Here is a 16,775-nt window from a genome sequence, read left to right as displayed (position 1 = left end):
TATTTGAGAGCGACAGACACAGAGAGAAAGACAGATAGAGAGAGAGAATGGGCGCGCCAGGGCCTATAGCCTCTGCAAACGAGCTCCAGACGCGTGCGCCCCCTTGTGCATCTGGCTAACGTGGGACCTGGGGAACCGAGCCTCGAACCGGGGTCCTTAGACTTCACAGGCAAGCGCTTAACCGCTAAGCCATCTCTCCAGCCCTACATGTCTTCTCCTAACTTACCACTTTACTCATCTTACTTTTTCATCTTCTCTAGCTTCTGCATTTTAGCATTGACCTGTAGTTAATGTTACATTTTCAGGTGGGAGACAAAGTAATTTCTCAAGATTGGAGAACTTGTGCTTAAACCTTCTATTAAACCTAATATATAATCAAAATAACTTAGTATAACTTTGTTATTAAAGTAACAGCTGGCTAAATTGCTGAGAACCTACAAATGTTTAATTCTAAGTGAAAACTATTCAGAAAGATTATTGTGGAATTTTCCTTAAGATAATTTATTTGGGTGTTTGTGTTTCGCTTATAACATATAGGTATTGAAGCAGAATGGCCTAATTAATTTTGAAATATCTTTGTATCTTTCCATAGATCACATTCCAGTTTATAGCAACATTTTCCACTCTGGTGCCTTTAGTAGATTGTTCATCTGTACTACAAGAAAGAAATGACCTCACAGAAGTAAGGATGCCTTCTGGTTATAAAATGCTTATCTGAGTAGTATTGATTCTGCGTATGTGTAACAATATCTGATTATTTAAAACAACCTTGGATAGGTTCTCAAAAGTACAGTTACTATTTTATGACTAGAATAGTATGAATCTAAGGCGGAACCGTCATTGGTAAGATAACTTGTGTAGCAACCACCATAACAAGTGCATCGGTCAAATAAAATTCTTCTTTTTTTGGGAGGAGGTGGGGAGGAGGGAGGGAATAAAGATGGAAGGGAGTTGTTGTTGCAGACAAACTTCAAACACTTGCACCACTTTGTGCATCTGGTTGTACATAGGTACTGGTAAATTGAACCCATGCTGTCCTGTTTTGCAAAGCACTGAGCCATCTCTTCAGCCCAAGCCCTTTGTTTTAATTGCTGTCATCTGGTGGTATATTTCAATTTCTATCAGTTTTTGATGTTCTATTTAGCTTTGTTTTTCTATCACTGTATGGTAGAAATAAACTTTTTAGGACCATTGGCATTTAATAAAGGGAGATTTTCTTCATTGCTGTGATTTGTTCAGATCTGCTGAGAATCATACTTTAAGTGTTGTTTTACTAAAACCAGTTTACTCAATATATCAGAGATTTCCAATAATCTTGTACATTTCAGGATGAAAAATTCTATACACTAATACTAACATTTAACTGCACAAAAACAACATGCCAGTTATGGAGGTGGAAAAAGCCTAATGTTCCAGGTTTCTACCCAAAGATCCTAGGAAAGATATTTTTCCATTATCAAGACCCATTTAGGAATACAGTCTCCTGTAAGGACAAATAAACTGTATATATTACCTCAAGTAGTTATTCTTTATTTCTATTTTTTTTGTATTTATTTGATGGCGATAGACAGAGAGAGAAAGAGGCAGATAGAGAGAGAATGGGCACACCAGGGCCTCTAGCCACTGCAAACGAACTCCAGACACATGCGCCCCCTTGTGCATCTGGCTAATGTGGGTCCTGGGGAATTTAGCCTCGAACTGGGGTCCTTAGGCTTCAAAGGCAAACGCTTAACCGCTAAGCCATCTCTCCAGCTCTCAAGTAGTTATTCTGAATGGCCTTTTACACAGCAGCCAAGATGTAGACCCATCAGCCTAATAGTTACATTGTTTCGCAACCTTGATACCACTGACAATTTGGAGTAGGTAAATTTCTGTTGTGAAAGGCTGTTATTGTGGGATGTTTAATGATATATTTGACCTCTTTTCTATTAGATAACCAATGGCATCAGTTACTTCTTTACCATTCATTGTGAGGAAAATGTATCTGGGTGTTACAAAATTCCCCACCAGGTCAAAATTGTCCTTGTTGTTTTCTTTATTTTCAGCAGGTTGTAGTTCTATATTGTTCTTTACATAATATACCAGCAATTTGAAAACTGGAATTTGTAATAAAGTTAGATGCTTGACTTCAGATTTTGTCCCTGACCCCCCCCCAAAAAACACAAAAGTTAATTATGCATTGATTTAAAGAGGATAGTAGATCAAATTGTTTGAATTGATATATGATTATGGTATTTTTTATCATAGTATTCAGTGAAGTAATTTTGCAACAGATCTATTTGGTAGGCCACAATTGAATTGTGTAGTTCAGAGAAAAAAATTAAGCCTATTTGTATCTTTTCTCCACACTGGATTGTCATAGATGGAAAAAGAACTTTGTTCTGCCACAGCTGAATTTGAGGATTTCGTCTTACAGTTTATGGACAGGTAAGATGATAGCCCAGTCCTTGTCATTTCTCTGATAACATGAGAAGTTAGCCTCTCCTAGTTTCATTCTTCTGTGTGACCCAAGGCTAGTAGTTGAGAAGTTACATGTTCAAATTGACTAAAAGTTCATCTGTTATCACCAGAAGTATTAAGTGAGTTCTTAGGTGCTGAAGCTATGCTTTGTTTGGATTATTTAGATGCTTTGGACTTATAGAAAGTAGCACATTGGAGCAAACACGAGAAGAGACTGAAACGGAGAAAATGACTCACTTGGAAAGTTTGGTTGAATTAGGTTTGTCTTCTACATTTAGTACAATCCTCACTCAATGTTCCAAAGAAATATTTATGGTAAGAGAGCATTGCTACAAAAATTAACCTCTGATTTTCTAGTTTAATGTTTTAAATTTTGAGCTTCAATTAAAGTGTGTATATCATGTTAGCTTATCCTTTCTATCTATACTGAAGTTTAAAAGACATGTACAGTTGGTCCTCATTATTTGCAAATTGTTTACAGATCTGCCTACTTACTTAAATGAGTGCTTTTGTGAGGACATGTGTAGATTGGTTAAAACAATTGATTGAATAAGTTGACACACATTTCTAGCTCATCTTAAACAAGGCCACATTCTGCCTTTTGTTTTAGCTCTCCTACTGTAAACTAATGTCCTTTAAGTGATCTACTTAGTTCATTTCCATGTTTTTCTTCCATGACTTTATAGTTTAAAAAATGGTCCCTAGGAGTTTAATGTCTGAATGCTAGTGTTTCTCAGCATAAATGAGTTAGACTAAGCTGAATTGAAAAAACTTGTTTGGTAACAGGTATGAGTTACTTTGTTGTTGACAGATCAGTTTTTTTGTTTGCTTGTTTTTAAATTTTTGTTTATTTTTATTTATTTATTTGAAAGTGACAGACAGACAAAGAGGCAGAGAGGGAGAATAGGTGTGCCAGGACCTCCAGCCACTGCAAATGAGCTCCAGATGTATGTGCCACCTTGTGCATCTGGCTTATGTGGGTACTGAGAATTGAACCTCGAACTGGGGTCCTTAGGCCTCATGGGCAAGTGCTTAACCACTAAACCATCTCTCCAGCCCTTGTTTTTGTTTTTTGTGGTAGGGTTTCACTCTAGCCCGGGCTGACCTGAAATTCACTATGTAGTCTCAGGGTGGCCTTGAACTCACAGTGATCCTCTTACATCTGCCTCCCTAGTGCTGGGATTAAAGGCATGCATGCCCATGCACAGCCAGATTGTTGACATAGTAGATTGTCTCTCTTGCTTCATGTTTTTTGTTTGTTTGTTTTGAGGTAGGGTCTTGCTCTAGCCCAAGCTGACGTGTAATTCACTATGTAGGCTCAGGGTAGCCTCAAACTTGCAGCAGTCCTCCTACCTCTGCCTCTCAAGTGGTGGGATTAAAGGTGTGCACTATGGGCTGGAGAGATGGCTTAGCGGTTAAGCGCTTGCCTGTGAAGCCTAAGGAACCCAGTTGGAGGCTCGGTTCCCCAGGTCCCACGTTAGCCAGATGCACAAGGGGGCGCACGTGTCTGGAGTTCATTTGCAGAGGCTGGAAGCCCTGGCGCGCCCATTCTCTCTCTCTCCCTCTATCTGTCTTTCTCTCTGTGTCTGTCGCTCTCAAATAAATAAATAAATAAATAAATAAATAAATAAATAAATAAAATTAAAAAGAAAATTTAAAGGTGTGCACTACCATGCCTGGCTAGTTTTATAAATAACATTTTATTTATTTGCAAGAAGACAGAGACAGAGAATGTGTGCGCTGCAAACGAACTCCAGATGCATGTACCCCTTTGTGCATTTGGCTTTATGTGGGTACTGGGGAGCTGAACTTGGTTTTTCAGGCAGGTGCCTTAACTGCTGAACCATCTGTCCAGCCCAGTAGTTCAATTATAAAGGATCAACAATACAAATAAAAGCACACTTAAAATAGGATTATGTATTGGTCAATTGAGGCTCACAACAGTATAATCTTACACTTCCCTTAGGAGCAGTGGTTGAGTATCTGCCACGTAGCCCAAACTGACCTTGAGCTTGCCTGGTATTGACTGTACTTTTAAATTTTGTAATTAAGTAATTACTCAAGATAGAAGTTGGGAAATATTTATGTCATCACATGATAGAAATTAAATCATCAAAATTATATCTTGGCTAACTGTGATGGACTCAAAATATATGCCCTTGTAAGGCATTTGGTAAGCATTCTCTTACTAGTAATTGTAGATGTATGGTCTTTAAATGGCTTTACATTTCTATTTTTTTTTTCTTCCTTTACCTGAGATTATCATTATTTAACATGCACATCCTGACTAATGCTGAACTGAGTTACTAAGATGATATGAGTCTAACCAAGTGCAGTGGTACATGCCTGTATTCCCAGAGCTTGGGAGATGGAGGTAGGGAGAACTGGGAGTTCAAGGTTATCCTTGGCTACATAGTAAGTTCAAAGCCAGTCTCTTAGCTACATAAGACTCTGTCTCAACATTTTTTATTTAAAAGAAAAAAGTTGTTTGTAGTTTACAGTGATATTAACCTAAGTTTATAACTTACTCCCTCAGCAAATATTTTAAGATTTTGTGACCTTAAAAGTATTATTAAAGTTATATAGGCTGCTTTGCCTTTTAAAAAATATTTTATTTTTATTTGTTTGAGAAAGAGAGGGAGAGGGAGAGAATGGGTGCCCCAGAGCCTCTAGCCACTGCAAATGAAAGCCAGACACATGCACCACCTTGTGCATCTGGCTTATGCGGGTAGAAACCGATGTCCATTGGCTTTGCAGGCAAGCGTCTTAACCGCTAAGCCATCTCTCCAGCTCTGCCTTTGAGGGGGCCACTGGGTAGTTTTTTCATGCTTGTGGCATGAATGTATGTATGTGTGTTCATCTACATGTGAGCGTGGATGTGTGAGCTCACTGACTCAGCTAAACAAACTAGCCCAAGTACCCTGAGTATCCTTTTGTCTGTTTTCCCTACACTGGGATTGCATTCAAATGCCATAGAACCCAGCATTTATGAGTGCTCAGGACCCAAATTAGGTCTCTGCTTTTTCAGTAAATAAGTGCTTTTGTTGATGGAATCATCTCCTCAACTTTTTTTTTTTAATCATTTTTTTGTTTGTTGGTTGGTTTGTTTTTCAAGGTAGGGTTTCATTCTGGTCCAGGCTGACCTGGAATTCACTGTGTAGTCTCAGGGTGACCTCAAACTCATGCAGTTCTCCTACCTCCGTCTCCTGAGTGGTGGGATTAAAGGCATGTGCCATCACACCCAGCCTTATTGGTTCTTTTTTTGTATTTTATTTTTATTTATTTACTTTTAGAGAGAGAGAACTGGCACGCCAGTGCCTCAGCCACTGCAATCAAACTTCAGACGCTTGTTCCACCTAGTGGGCATGTGTGACCTTGCGCTTGCCTCACCTTTGTGCATGTGGCTTACGTGGGATCTGGAGTCGAACATGGGTACTTAGGCTCTGTAGGCAAGTACCTTAAACTGCTAAGGCATCTCTCCAGCCCTTGCTTATTTTTTTGAGATAATAGGAGACAGTGTCTCTAGTACATGCTAGCCTGAAACTCACTTTGTAATGCAGCTTTACCTCAAACTCACTATAATCTTCCTGCCCCAGTCTCCCACATGGGTGGATCACATCATTTAGTGTGAGGAGAGAGATTTATAGTTTATACTTACCATAATAACAAAAGAATTACATATTCAAAGTTTCTCCTGTTACGTTAGATTTTTCATCAAGATAATCAGATGTACTTGCTTCTATCTGCAGTAATACATGAGTAGTATTTCTTTTGCAAGTAAAGCCTTGTTCCTAAGTTAGGTTTATTCACAACAGTTTCTTTAGAACTGAATGTAACAGTATCAGTCAAATTAATAAAATAGCCAGTAGCTAAAACTTGCCTACTTGGTTATTCTTGGAAGTTTAAGTATATTTATATTATGATCCATGTGATGTTTAATTTCTGAAAATATAATGTTTTAGCTTTAGACATTTTTATTTCTTAACATATCTCAACAGGTAGCCCTTCAGAAGGTTTTTAATTTTGCTGTTTCACACATATTTGAAACGAGAGTTGCAGGCCGCATGGTGGCAGATATGTGCCGTGCTGCCGTAAAGGTAAGTTTAGTTGTGGAGTTTCTTGCTTTTTGTTGTTTTTCAAGTAGAGTCCTAATGCTAGCCAGGCTGACCTGGAATTCACTCTGTAGCCCCAGCTGGCCTCAAACTCATCGTGATTATCCTGCCTCAGTCTTCTAAGTGCTGGGATTAAAGGTGTGCACCACCATACCCAGCTCGTTGTGTTTTGTTTTGAGACAGTGACTTGCTTTGGCCAGCCTTGAACTTTCCTATCCTCCTTTCTTACTTCTGGGTGTTGAATTATTTCAGAAGTGCTTCAGAAGTGTATTTAAAATACATTGTTCTTTACAGCCCTTATTTATCACTGAAAATAATGCTAATATATATTTTGTGGCTAAATTACTAACTTTTCCAAAAAATTTACTCATGCAAATATATTTTCAGTGCTGCCCAGAAGAATCTCTGAAGCTCTTCGTTCCCCACTGCTGCAGTGTTATAACTCAGCTTACAATGAGTAAGTCACACAACAAGCACACAGAGCATCACTCTCATGCTGCCTTTACAGTTTTAGATGCATTTGCTAATGACCACAGATTCTCAACTATGTAGTACTGGTATTTTGTGGGAAGAATTGCCCTTTAAGAATGTGTTTGTTACCTATGTTGATAAATAGCTTAGAAAGTGAACCATGTTAATATGGTCATATAACAGCTATCCAAAGTTGTTTTCAAAAGGTTAATGATTTGTGATGTAGTGTTTGAAATCTTGGTTGGCATGTTTATGTTTTACTTCTTTTTGGTGTGAGTTCACCTTCATGAAGAAGAAATAAAATGTCACCCTGGAATATTTTCTGAGCTTAGAAATATGAAATAGAGATATTTTATTTATTGCAAACAGAGAGGAGAGAGAGCACAAACAAGCATGACTATGCATATGCATGCCAGGGCCTCCTGCCACTGCAAACAAACTCTAGATGCATGTGCCACTTTGTGTGTCTAGCTTTACATGGGTACCAGGGAACCATCGGCCACCAGGCTTTTCAAGAAAGCCCTTTTAACTGCTGAGCAATCTCTCCAGTCCCTAGAACTACTTTTAAAAACTGGATCTATTCAATTTAATATGTACATTTTTTCCTAATGCTATTTTTCATACGTAGATGATGATGTATTGAATGAAGAAGAGCTAGACAAGGAGTTACTATGGAATCTTCAACTTTTGTCTGAGGTATTGTAAATCTTTGGAAGGGAAAAAAATTTCCAAAATTAGTAACTTGGATTTGAGATTTAGCCCTTCCTAAGTTGAATTTAGAGTATATGAGTATTTAGAAGTTTGGAAACCTTTTTTTAAAAAAGGGTCTTACTCTATTGCCTTGGCTGGCTCAAACTATGATGGTCCTTTCTCCTCTTGAGGGCTTGGATTATGGGCATGCACCAGCAGATTAGGAACTGGGAATTTCTTCATATAGCTCTAGAAAGTTCTTGTCTGATGTTTTGCCCATTAATATTAGTAACTCATAATTTGGAAGTGTATCACATTTAGTGATACTCTTCTTTAAAAATCTGGCCAGTAGCCAGGCATGGTGTCACAAGCCTTTAATCCCAGCACTTGGGAGGCAGAGGTAGGAGGATTGCCATGAGTTCAAGGGCAGCCTGGGCTAGAGTGAGATCTTACCTCAATAAAGAAAAAAAAAATCTGGCCAGTAATACCCTTATTTTTCTATGTAAGATAATTCAGAAATATGGCTAATTATATTGCGTCTCTTCTAGGAGGTAGGGCCTTTTGAGAGAGATTTTACTTTGGCATATGAAAGCCTAAGGTCAGAATATTAATAGGCTACAGTTAAAATAACAGTTCATTCTAAAATGAGTTATTTTAAGAAACATGTTTTTGAGCTATTTAATTGTCAACCATTGAAAAGTACATTGATAATTGGCAAGGGAGAGAACAGGCATGCCAGTTCCTCTAGCCACTGCAAACGAACTCCAGACACATGTGCCACCTTGTGTTTCTGGCTTATGTGGGTACTGGGTAATCAAAGCTGAGTCCTTAAGCCTCACAGGCCACCACCTTAGGTGCTAAGCCATTTCTCCAGCCCTGATTCTTTGTCTTTTAACCAAAGTACGTTTGGCTATTTTTGTTCCCTCTTTAGATTACTCGTGTGGATGGTAAGAAGTTGCTGGTTTATAGAGAGCAGCTCATAAAGATTCTCCAAAGAAGCCTGCATCTAACCTGTAAGCAGGGTTATACTCTGTCTTGTAACCTCCTGCATCACCTTCTCCGATCTAGCACACTGATTTACCCCACGGAGTACTGCAGTGTGCCAGGTGGCTTTGACAAGCCTCCTTCAGAGTACTTTCCCATCAAGGTAAGCATTTTCAATAATTTAGAATCCAAAAGTATATCAAGTTCTTTTTCCCTGAAGCTATTTTTCATACACGTTTAGATGATATATTGAATGAATATGAGCTATATACAAACATTTTTTTAAATTATTTTTTGGTTCATTTTTATTTATTTATTTGAGAGTGACAGAGAGAGAAAGAGGCAGATATATATAGAGAGAGATAGAGAGAAAATGGGCCTCTAGCCACTGCAAGCGAACTCCAGATGCATGTGCCCCCTTGTGCATCTGGCTAACGTGGGTCCTGGGGAACTGAGCCTCAAACCGGGGTCCTTAGGCTTCACAGGCAAGTGCTTAACTGCTAAGCCATTTCTCCAGCCCTATACAAACATTTTTTAAAAAAATAAGCTAATATGGGCTGAGGATATGGCTTATCAGTTAAGGTTCTTGCCTGCAAAGCCAAAGGACCCAGGTTCAATTCTCTGGGATTGACGTATGCCAGATGTACGAGGTGGTATATGCACCTAGAGTTGGTTTGCAGTAGCCAAAGGCCCTGGTGTACCCATTCTCTATGTGCCTTTCTCAAATAATAATAATAATAATAATAATTCTAATAAATATTCTTCCTTGGGTTTTTTGTGTATAAAAATAATAGTTTATTTATTATTTATTTATTTGAGAGAGTGGGTGCACTAATGCCTTCAGCTACTGCAAACAAATTCCTGGCACATACATGCTTGATCCACAACCCTATTGAGATGGGCCCCCAGCAGAATGGGTACAGAGACAAGGGAAAGGAAGGTACCAACACATGATGTGTCCATACTAAGTATGTCTATAGTTAAAATAAATTATTGGAATGTATTAAGAGTTGTATTGTTTAGCTTTTTGTGGAGCTAAAACTCTAGCTTCCCTTCTTTCTGTATAGCCTAGGCTGGCCTTGAATTTGGAACCCTCCTTGACTCATTCTCCCTAGTGCTGTGATGATAGTTATGCATCACCTTGCCTAGTCAATTTTCTTTTTAGTTGCACATGGAACAATTGAATGCCTGATTAGTTTTCTTTTTTTTTTTTGTATTTGTACATGGGACAATTAGGTGTGCTATATCTAACTTCTATATCCCCATATAATTTTACAGCTAAACTAGCTAGCTTCATATACAGTGCTATCTCTTTAACAGTAATCTCATATGAAGTGCTCTTTAGTGAGACTTTTTAAAGACCAGTAAAGAAGGAATAATACCATACTTTTGTGAGTCTTACATATTTTTCTAGGTTTATAGGTATATATATTTTGTTGTTTTTAAAAAGCTTTTTATTTATTTGAGACAGAAAAAGAGAGAGAGAGAGAGAGAGAGAGAGAGAGAGAGAGAGAGCTGGCCATTGCAAACAAACTCCATATGCATGCATCACTTTGTACATCTGGCATTAATTACCTGGTTACTGAGGAGTTGAGCTCAGGCCATTAGGTTATACAGGCAAGCACTTTTACCACTGAGCCATCATTCCAGCCCTCTAGGTGTATATTATTTTTGCATTTACCGTTTTTAACTTTGTAAAATAGTGTGTACACTTTTTTTTTTCCTACTTCACACTTAGTGAAGAAATGCTTCTGTTTTCTAGGACTGGGGTAAACCGGGGGATTTGTGGAATCTGGGCATCCAATGGCATGTTCCTTCCTCAGAAGAGGTGTCTTTTGCCTTCTTTCTGCTGGAGGCCTTCCTTCAACCTGAGCTTATCAAACTCCAGTGTTGTGGAGATGGAGAACTTGACATGTCTAGGTTGGTTGTCCTTTTAATAATCAATTAGTGATTTTCAACTGGTTACTAAAAACCTCACCTTTATCTCCTCCTGCATCATCTGTCTGTCTATCTGTCTATCTTTCTGTCTGTGTACATATGTATTTTGTGGATAGGTATGAGATCAGAGACCAGCCTTGAGTGTGATCCTTAGGATCATTGTCCACTTGTTTTTGAAACATTGGATTGGACTTCACTGATTAGGGTAGGCTGGTTAGTTGGCACATCTTCCTATCTCCATCTTCCTAGCATCAGGATTGTGGACACATGCCACCACACTGAGCATTTATTTATTTATTTTTATTTCATTACATGATTTTATTTAACTGAATGCCCAGAATAAGCAAAGCCATACAAACAACAGGTACACTACTGGTTTCCTTTTTAAAAAAAATATTTTTTATATATGTTTTTGAGAGAGAGAATGGGCATACCAGTGCCACCAGCTACTGTAAACAAACTCCAGATACATGAGCCCCCTTGTACATTTGGCTTACGTGGGTCCTGGAGAGTCAAACCAGTATCCTTTGGCTTTGTAGGCAAACGCCTTAACTGCTAAGCCATCTCTCCAGCCCAGTGGTTTCCATTTTTGCATGATTACTGGGGATTGAACTGGGGTTCTCAGGTTTGTGAGGCAAGTCCTTTACTGGTTAAGCTATCTCCTCAACTGATACATTAACTTTCAACATTTGATTTGAAAATCTGCTATGAATGTACTGAGAAAACCATTTAACAGTGTAATAAGGTTAAGTAATATTTAAGCATTTCAGAGAGAAAAAAGAATTTTTTTTCATGTTAGGTTCTCACTCTAGCTCAGGCTAACCTGTAGTCCCAGGCTGGCTTCAAACTCCCAGCGATCCTCCTACCTCTGCCTTCCCAGTGCTGGGACTAAAGTCCTGGGATCACTACAACTGGCTGGAAGACCAATTTTTTGTAGCTTCTAGCAAAAACTGTTTTCTACTTAGTGATGTCATTTGTTTATTTTGGAAAATGTATATATAAGATGTGTCTCTGGAAAGGAAAGGTCTTTGTCCTCTACTGAACTTAGAATTTGTTGTTTTGTTTGCTTTTAGTAATTCACATTATTTATTTATTTGTTAGAGACAGAGAAAGGGAGAGAGAGAATGGGCACGCCAGGGTCTCCATCCACTGCAAACGAACTCCAGATGCATATGCCCCTTTGTGTATCTGGCTAATGTGGGACCTGGGGAACCGAGCCTCGAACCAGGGTCCTTAGGCTTCACAGGCAAGCGTTTAACCGCTAAGCCATCTCTCCAGCCCCCCAGTTTATTTTTAAAACATGAAGCAAGCCAGGTGTGGTGGCACATGCCTTTAATCCCAACACTTGGTAGGCAGAAGATAGGAGGATTGCCATGAATTTGAGGCCACCCTGAGACTACATAGTGAATTTCAGGTCAGTCTGAGCTACTAGAGTGAGACCCTACCTTGAAAAACAAAAACAAACAAACAAAAAAACAACATCTACTATGAGACAATCTACTATGGCATTGTTGCTCCTCCTTTTTAATGGTATTGACCTTTTTATTGATACTTGTAATATTTAAAGCTTGTTTAAATGCAAGTAGGGCCCATTAATATGCTTATCTTTATGCTATTAAGTTGATAAACTAACGGTGTTTGCTGTTTATTTAACCTAATTTTGTATAGCTTCACTGGATAAAATTTTCATATTTCACCTTTCACTCTAGACGTTTTGCTAAGAATGGATTAGGAATCTTATAAAGATGACAGTATCTTGCATTTTTTCTAGAGATGATATTCTGCAGAGTCTGACGATAGTGCACAACTGCTTAATTGGCTCAGGAAACCTCCTACCTCCATTGAAAGGAGAGCCAGTTACCAACTTGTAAGTAAAATAATTACTTTACATTTTGTCATCTTACCTATTATTTAAGTTTTAGCCATTTTATGATTTTGTTGTTGTTCTTGTTTAGTGTTGTTGGCACAAATTAGGATTTATTCAGATTTTTATATGGTACCAAAATAGAATAACTTTAGATGCTAGTAAATTTTAAAAAAATAACGGTTTGGAGATAATAAATTCATCTACTAATTTAAGATAATCCTGCCTTTAAAAAAAACCTTAATTTGCCAGCAATTAGTATTGACTTACAGTTTTGTAGTCAAAACAAACAAAATCCTGTAGAGTGTCTTTAATAACACACTATTTAATATTATCTATTATAATTTTAAACTTTTTAGAACTATCTTTTATGCCTTTGTGGTTTTAATTGCTTTTCGTATTTTATGTGTTTAGGATTTTAATTGCTTTTCAGCATATTCTGTTGAACAAATGTCTCTGTTTAACCTATTGTTAAATACATGTAGAGTGAGTTAGGGTGAAATCAATACTACATGATTAGTTAATTCATTATTTAGTAGCTAGATTCCAATTTCAATATTCTAAGATCTTTTATTTTCAACGTCTCATTACTGCGAAGATGACACAAAAATCTAGTCATGCCCTTCAAAAAAAGGTGAGAAGGAACTATTTGTTGATTTTTTTTCAACAAAAATCTTAAAATCTTTAAGAAATGGTTTAAAAATAAGAGTTTGACCATATTTAGTGTAGCCATTGCTGGATTCATACTTTTCCATAGTATCCTATTATTTCACTCTAAAATCTTATTCTCCACATTGAACTTTTTGTAGTGTTAATTAGGATTTAGTTGGAGAAAGGACATAAGATAGGAAAAATAGATTTAGTCTCCCTAGTCCCATTTAGCCTTGTGTCTTACTGTGAGAATATAAGCCATAAGCAGTTTCATACCTAACAAATTTGGCAATCAGTAAGTAAAGTTCTATTTCAAAGTATAGACAATAAGTATTGTGGTCACTTAGTGCAACAATTTGTCTTAAAAATGAAAGCATGTGTTCTCTGTTGGAAGTTTTGGATATTGAATGATTGTCAAAGGCCATGCTCAAGGATTGGCCATGGAGGCTGCCACGTTTGCCTTGGGTTCATATCAGCAAGTAGCTCTATGTCTGTGCACTATCATAGTAAACTGAGGCTTTTCTTGTATTTTTGTTGTTGTTGTTTTGCTTTATTTATTTGAGAGAAAGATGCAGACAGACAGAGAATGGGTACTCTAACCACTGCAAATGAACTCCAGACACGTGCATCACCTTGTGCACCTTAACTGCTAAACCGTCTCTCCAGCCCTATCTTTTTTTCTTTTTTTTTTTTTAACTTTGAGATGAGGATCTCACTCTGTATTCCATGCTGGCCTGGAACTAAGACCAATCCTTCTGCCATAACCTTTAGAGTGCTAAGATTACAGGTATGGACCACTATGCACAGTTGAGTCTTTATCTTTTGAAATAAATGTTCAACATGTTTTGAAATAAATGTTCATCATAATAGAAGTTCCTGATGAAGTGGTAATCCTGACACCTGAAGGGTTGAAGGACGATTGCAAGTTTGAGGCCAGCCTGGGCTACATAACAAGACCCCATCTCAACTTGTCTTCCCCTCAAGAAAAATTCCTTAAGCTTGGTTATTTTAAAGTCAATTCAATTTTTATAAAGTGACAGTTATTTTAACAATAAAATTAGTATTTTATGCAAATTTTTAGAATGCCACATAGTAAACTAAAAAGGCATGCATTATAAGCTCTATACTTGATATTGAATACTGCTTACTTATAGGACTTTTCCAGATAAATTTAAGCCAATGAATTTAATATTTCAGAATGTTAACATTTAGCCTGGCATATTTGTAATTGCAGCACTCAGGAGGCTAACACCAAGAAGATGGTGGTGGTGTCATTTCCTCATTTCTAGGACAAAATTCATCTACACACAGCTTATAGGAGGAAGGGGCTTATTTCAGGCTTATAAATATTAAAGGCAGAAGAAGCTGGCTCATTTCCATAAATTGTAACAGAGAGACATCACCAAACAGCCAGCAACCAGTACCAGCAAGCACAAACAGCCATTTTTCAAACTGCTCTCCATGTACCTTAGGGCTGGACTCCCAAGATCCACCTCCACCCCCAACTGGCATGCCCTCTATGGCAGCTTGGTAGGGGCTCAGTAGGAAGTTTAGTCAAAAATGCCTAAGTCTGTGGGGAAATACATTCAAGCAATTGTAGATGGCAAGCTTGAGGCCAGCATTTCCCAGAACAAGAGAGAAAAAGATGTGGAGGGTGGGCGGCAGGAGCACACAATTTTCACATGTGGAGTAAAATTATAATATAAAATATACTTAAGTCAAAATACATTGAATATGTTATATTTACATAATATAAAATAATTTCTAAATTATAATTTTGAAAATCATTTAATTTACATGTTTTAAGGTTCTTCATATATATGATTCTTATATATTACATATATTATTAAATATATATAAAATTGTTGCATATACATATATAAACATATGTGTTTATTTACGTATTTATATATGTATATATATGCATATATATACATATATATATGCAACAATTGCATAATGTAAAGTTTTTACCTTTTTTGGTTTGTTTTTGTTTTTGAGTTAGGGCCTTGCTGTAGCCCAGGCTGACCTGGAATTCACTATGTAATCTTAGGGTGGTCTCGAACTCATGGCGATCCTCCTCCCTCTGCCTCCCGAGTGCTGATAATCCCATGTGTGCCACCACCACACTTGCCACCATGTAGAGTTACAATAAGTGGTGATATCTTTGGTTTGAATTGCCAGATTAGGAGTTTATAAAGTCTTGCTTCAGCATTGAAGTATCTTTTCTTTGTTGTTTTTTTATTGTCCCACCCCCCCACCCCAAAGTAGTTTCTCAGCCTAGGCCAGACTGACCTGGAATTCACTCTGTTGTCTCAGGGTGGCCTCGAACTCACAGTGATCCTCCTCCCTCTGCTTCCCAAGTGCTGGGATTCAAGGCCACCACACCCAGTGGTTTTTTGATTTTTTTTTTTTTTTTTTTCCAAGGTAGGGTCTCACTGTAGCCCAGTCTAACCTGGAACTTACTCTATAGTCTCAGGGTGGCCTTGAACTCACAGCTACCCTCCCTACCTCTGTCTCCTGCGTGCTGGGATTAAAGGCATGTGCCACCATGCCCAGCACATTGAAATATCTTTATGGATTCTTTTTTGAACAGTTTATATTGACAAAGTATGCCTTTTTACCTTTATTTCTTGTGTGTACAATTTTGACTTATCTTAGAAGATAAATTAATTTTTAGTCTTTAAAATTTCTAAAATGCTTATTCTCCTTTAGTTAAAAAACATTTAAATTGATTTGGAAAGAAACCAGTAAGATAGAAATGAGATAGGAAATCACACTTGTAGCATAATTCACAAATATTTTCAGCAGGTAAAGACTGAGGAAAAGAAAACTCTTGACAGTATATTACTCAATACATTGGAGAGGATAATACGCTAAATACCTAGAGAAAAGGTTGTATGCATAATTTTGGGTGACTATTAATATAATGCCTAAGGTGCCTGAGAAATACCTCCTTTAGTATCAAGTTAGTTGTACTATTACATGACATTCATGTTACAAGATAGAGCAGTTTTGGGAATAACAACTCAAACAGTAGTTTTTAAATTCTACCTAACTTTTTCATAAAAGTCTTAATTACGTAAAATATTCTAGCTTCTATAGTAACTTTCAGTCAGATTATGTAATATTAAACTTGCCTTTTGAATTTACTGGAAATAAAGTATTTGTCTTCTGGAAAACTGATGAAAAATTTGAAGTTTAGTTTACTTCTAAGCTTTAACAAAGTATAGCTGGTTTTGATAGAATATATATATATATATGATGGTTTTAATCTCATTAGGGAAATGACTACCAAATGTAGAAACTCTTCTGTGCTTTGTGATGGGTGATGGACAATTTTTTTTAAAGCTAAGTCCTAAATATAAAAGTAAGTGATCTACCTTTTGATCGTACTTTTGGACCTTTACCCATATAGGGTTACTGAATACTTGCACTTAACCATGAATTTTAGTGTCAAACAAGCATGGTCCTAGATGATACTTAAGGGTGAAAAAAATCCATATTCTACAACTTAGAACAGTTTGAATTCTTACAGATGATACAGGTTGAGTCTTAGGATGGAATCTTGTGCTCTTGGAACTTTTCATGAATGTTGTACTAGA

General features: G+C 37.3%; 1 protein-coding gene across 1 annotated transcript in view; it reads left to right on the top strand.

The window, feature by feature from the left end:
* Window positions 1-16,775, top strand: part of Psme4 (proteasome activator subunit 4) — a 159,730-nt gene that overhangs the window by 56,307 nt on the left and 86,648 nt on the right. Inside the window, exons 12-20 of the mRNA XM_045137278.1 lie at window positions 593-682; window positions 2,363-2,427; window positions 2,625-2,775; window positions 6,459-6,557; window positions 6,960-7,029; window positions 7,672-7,739; window positions 8,665-8,880; window positions 10,480-10,637; window positions 12,427-12,522. Coding sequence (XP_044993213.1) covers window positions 593-682; window positions 2,363-2,427; window positions 2,625-2,775; window positions 6,459-6,557; window positions 6,960-7,029; window positions 7,672-7,739; window positions 8,665-8,880; window positions 10,480-10,637; window positions 12,427-12,522 — 1,013 coding nt within the window. The remainder of the gene's footprint in view (window positions 1-592; window positions 683-2,362; window positions 2,428-2,624; window positions 2,776-6,458; window positions 6,558-6,959; window positions 7,030-7,671; window positions 7,740-8,664; window positions 8,881-10,479; window positions 10,638-12,426; window positions 12,523-16,775) is intronic.

The sequence above is a fragment of the Jaculus jaculus genome, chromosome 18, assembly GCF_020740685.1.
Source record: "Jaculus jaculus isolate mJacJac1 chromosome 18, mJacJac1.mat.Y.cur, whole genome shotgun sequence".
Classification (NCBI taxonomy): Eukaryota; Metazoa; Chordata; class Mammalia; order Rodentia; family Dipodidae; genus Jaculus; species Jaculus jaculus.
The sequence above is the reverse complement of the archived record's forward strand: the minus strand, read 5'-3'. Positions and strand labels throughout refer to the sequence as shown.